General features: G+C 49.2%; 1 protein-coding gene across 1 annotated transcript in view; it reads left to right on the top strand.

Moving 5' to 3' along the window:
• dcc (DCC netrin 1 receptor) overlaps positions 1-5000 on the top strand; it is a 368503-nt gene that overhangs the window by 322772 nt on the left and 40731 nt on the right. Inside the window, exon 26 of the mRNA XM_052100624.1 lies at positions 3969-4121. Within this exon, the coding sequence (XP_051956584.1) occupies positions 3969-4121 (153 nt within the window). The remainder of the gene's footprint in view (positions 1-3968; positions 4122-5000) is intronic.

The following is a 5000-nucleotide window of genomic DNA, read 5'->3' as shown; positions in this document are numbered from 1 at the left end:
CACACTCACACACTCACAAACATGCACTCAGAAATACACACACACACACACTCACAAACACATGCACGCACACACACTCACATGCGCACACACTAACACTCACACACACACTCACACACACTCACACTCACTCACACACACACACACACACACACACACACACACTTATAAACACTCTCACTCACTCACACACACAGAATTGATGCATTTCTATGCCCAGCCTTATTTTTGTGAAATTTTTTGGACCTATGTCAGTTCACAACAACAACAACAACAACAACCGCCATTCGCCACTAAGTGGCGGTGACGTCACCACTATGCTTGTGCCAGGCTATGTGCACGTTGAAGCCACGTGAAGTGTCGAACGCCCGCTGGCAGGAGGTCACGATGGGACTTTGTCCACATCTTTCAAAGACTTGTGAGCTCCTCACACAATCCAGCCTGGTTAAACCCAGGATGGATCTTAGGCAGGCCAGCCTAAATGTTTGTAATCAGCGATGATGTTCCATTAGGGGGGTCCACGTTTCGCAAGCATAGAGAAGGGAGGGAATGACCGTGGCCGAGAATACCTGAAGCTTCGTGTGGAGCGACAAACCGGGTAGCTTCCACACAGCGTTACGCAACCGATGAAAAGATAATGCCGCTCGACTGATTCGGAGTGAGACCTCTGCTGTCAAACCGGAGCTGGTCATAAGCACACTTCCCAGGTATGGAAAACACTCCACTCTCTCCTCAACTGCCCCATCACCAATGGGGAGCTGTGGGGGTGGAGTGTCTGATGGTACATAATACCCAGGAAGGTGCTTTGTTTTGGTTGGGCTGATGGTAAGGCCCCATCTCTTAGTGGCACGCTCCATGTTCATTAGCAGCACCCCCAATTCCTCCTCTGAGTGAGCAGCAATTACCAGATCATCAGCATACATAATGTGGTTGACCAATAGGGAGCCATCCCTTGACCGCACCCGGGCGTCGATCAACCTCCCATTATATCTATACCAGATGGAAATTCCTCCAGTACAGCCATCGAAGGCTTCACGAACCACGCGGTCGAAATAGATATTAAATAGTGTGGGAGCCAGAGGACATCCCTGTTGCACTCCCAGGTGAACAGGGAATGGCTCCGACTCCTGACCACGTAGTTTTACCCGGGCCCGCTCGCCATCATGAATGTCCTTAATGATCGCGAGCAGTGGGTCTGAGACTCTGAAAGCACGAAGAACAACCCAGAGCCCAGAGCTACTGATGGTATCATAGGACTTGACCAGGTCAATAAATCAGATGTAGGTCTTTCTGGAATTCCCTACACCTCTGCTGTAGCAGACGGACAGAGAGTATGGCATCCGTGCAAGACCGCCCCTTCCTGAAACCACACTGGGGCTCCGCAAGTCTCTCCTCAGCGTGCCTGGCAAGGCGATGTTGAATAATCCTTGCCAGGACCTTTCCCGGCACACTGAGGAGTGAGATGCCCCTATAGTTATTACAATCTGAGCGGTCCCCCTTTTTAAAGAGAGGGACCACCAGGGCATCCTTCCAATCCTGCAGAACTCGTCCAGTGGTCCAGACTGTTGTTATGATGTCATGTAGGGCAGTCTGTGCACAAACACCACCCTCCCTCAGCATTTCACTGGGGAGATCATCTCTGCCCGGTGCCTTTCCTGGTCTCAGGCTCCGGATCGCCTTCAGTACTTCCTCCAAAGATGGCACCTCTGCAGCCACCCACAGGGAGCGACTTCTTCCTCCATTATTTGTGGCACTGCAGCCCCAGCAGGGTCATCCCCACTTTGTCCCACAATGTTTTCCAGGCTAAGGGATTTCCCCTCCCCCAGGACCTCACAGAAATACTCAGCAAATCTGCAAACCTGTTTCTGGGGGTCGGAGATTGGATCACCGTTTTTTCCCCTAATGATTGTAATAGGTGTGGCGCTGCAAGTAACCTTTTTGATGGAATTAAAGAGCGATTTGTGATCATGGCTCATTGAGGCAGACTCCATCTCCTCAGCAACCCGCGACCACCAACCATCCTTGCAGCGCCTCACGGCTCTCCGAACCTCCGAGCGAAGGCTGCGGTAAGCCTCCTCATTCTCTGACGTCGGATGCTGTAGACGATGAGAGTGGGCCTGTCGCTTTTTCTCAGCCAGCCTGAACACCTCCTCCGTCAGGGTTTCTGAGGAGGTTTGGACCGTGTGCCCAAAACTGCCATTGCAGTTACATGAGCCACAGTCCTAAACCTTGCCCATTTCCCCTCGACATCCAGAGGAGTGGGGGATGATGCCAACCCCAGCTGCAAGCGATGCTGAAATTCTCGCTTGCAGCTTTCATCAGCTAGCCTAGACCAGGCCACTATGGGTTTGAAAGGGGTCCTGGGTTTACACCCACCACCAGAGTGGAAGAATGGCAGGCGCATCTTACAGATGACAAGTCGATGGTCAGTGGGCAGATCAGCTCCACGGTAGGTCCTGGTGTCAAGGACATGGGCCCGCATCCGCTGTTCAGTCACTATGTAGTCCAGCAGATGTTCTTGCTTGGACCTGGCATGCATCCATGATGTTGTGTGGATGCGCCGATGCTGGAACAGTGTGTTGGTAATTACAAGCCCATGGGCTGCACAAAAATCTAGTAGCCTCCTGCCGTTGTTATTGAGCTGATCAGGTCCATGTCTTCAATCACTCCTGACCAGGTGCCAGCATCATGACCAACTCGGGCATTGAAATCACCCAACATGATTATTCTATCCCGATGGGCCACTTTAGCCAACATCTGTGACAGGAGGTCATAGAAGGCATCTGACTCATCAGTCTTTCCCGCATCCCTCCACGGATGTTCGTCTTCGGTGGGGGCATAAATAACCACGACCACCACTCCTCGCCTCTGGTTGATGGGAAGGCAAACCCAAAGTAACCTGGGGCTCACAGCTTCCCACACCTCACGGCCACACTCCCACGCTGCCTTCATTCTTTTGTTCAGAAGAAGAGCCACTCCCTGTTGTTTGGCAGTCACCTGCCCCGAGTAGAGGACAGTCCACCCCTCATAGTGGCAAGAGCCAGAGCGGTCCACCGGACCTCCTGAACACCACAAAGATCCAGGCGGTACCGATCCAGCTCCCGACAGAGGAGTGGCAGTGTTCGAACATTCCACGTGGCTTTTTGTTGTTTCTGGAGAAGCTCTGAGGGTGAGGATTCAGTCTCCTGGCTCTGCCTGATGGAGTTTGGCCAGGAGACGTCATAGACACCTGTCCCCCCAGGGCCTCCGGCACTAGCTTAATTGCATATTTATTCCGTGGTTTAGTGGTAATCAGTTGAAGGTAGAGGGGTTACCAGCCCCTTGCACCCGTCCAGAGCCTCCATTTGGCCGCTGTAAAGCACCATGACAGAGAGGGGGAGGGAACAGTCTTTATTGACTGTGCCGCTGCCCACAACGTTGCCCGTCCGGCACCACACGGAGGTAGGGGGTTGTTTAGCCGGACGTGTCAGTTCACACTCACACACACACACACACACACACACACACACACACACTCACACTCTCACAAACACGCACTCAGAAATACACACACTCACAAACACACGCACGCACACACATTCACATGCGCACACACACACTTGATGCATTTCTATGCCCAGCCTTATTTTTGTTTTTGGACTGGTGCCAGCTCACAGTGGACGGAGTTACCCGCACGGTGCCCAAAATAGAAAACAAGCGATTGATAGAATGTCCCGTCACTCGTCACGGCTGGTTAGGACAAAAACTCTGATTATCATAGAAAATATCCCTTTTATCACGTGTTGTGTGTCGTCAGGTTAGGACACGTGTGACTGTGGCATCCTGTCGCTCCTCTATTGTTCTGTGTGATTTTCTTTAGGCAGAAGACATCGATTCATAATTTATGACCGGACATGTTCTTGACACGTTTTGTTGTATTTGTTGTATATACTGAATCTCTCTGTCTCTCTTTTTCTTTGTTGATCCAGCAGTGGTGAGTGCCATCCCTGTGCCCACACTGGAGAGCAGTCAGTACCCGGGCATCTTGCCCTCGCCCACCTGTGGCTTCAACCCTCACTCTAAATTCACCCTGCGGCCGATGCCCTTCTCCACACTCACCGTGGACCGGAGTTACACTGCTGGTAATGTTTACATGTGTTTTTCCTCTGTGCGTTTGCTAAATACGTCAATAATCGCTCGGGATTGTCATGTTATTTTGTGAATGTACACTTCTCAGAGTTAAAGTCTGTCGTTCGACACCGTGATTTTGAAACAATTGCTACATAATTGAAACAAATGACATAATAGCTGTTATTATCTTGTGTATTGTAACAACCAATCAGCATCCAGGACTGGACCTGTCAGTTATGTGTTATTTAGAGACAGAGGACACACTCTCGCTCTGGTTTTAGATCAGTGTTTAATGACTTTGTTAGCGGCTGGTGAAATTGATTTGATTTGCTTCTTTGGCTTCAGCTGCGCGTCCGTTTGCATCAGTGAATCAAATGACCTTTTCAAAGAGACTCTTACGAACACGTCACACAACTGACAATCATCTACACAAATATGTTCATTTATAAAACATCTCACACATGATGTTAATTCAAGGTGTCTAACATAGAAATGATGCAGAGGAGGAAAATAAAGATACAGAATTGTAAAAGTGATCCGGGTACAACAGGGTAAACGGCTCCTTTCATTTGATTTTCTCCCTAAACACTAAATAGCAACAACACTTACCCCAGTACATTCATAAACACCTGTTTGTCAATGTTGTTTAAATTGATTATATATAGAAGGACAATCAATAACTGTCCAGTAAGTGAATGGATAGAATTTGAGGTGATGAAGTCCCCTTTAAAACACTGTTTTTATGAAGTGAGGCGAATCGATTTGATATTAAAATGTTCAAAGTGGGATCACGTTTATTATTTTATATAGAATACTTGAGATGTTATAAAATGTCAAATGTGACATGAAATTACATGTGCCCTTTTACACACACACACACGCACACACAC

Source organism: Xyrauchen texanus, chromosome 3 (assembly GCF_025860055.1).
Source record: "Xyrauchen texanus isolate HMW12.3.18 chromosome 3, RBS_HiC_50CHRs, whole genome shotgun sequence".
Lineage (NCBI taxonomy): Eukaryota > Metazoa > Chordata > Actinopteri > Cypriniformes > Catostomidae > Xyrauchen > Xyrauchen texanus.
This window is presented reverse-complemented; position numbering and strand designations above follow the sequence as displayed.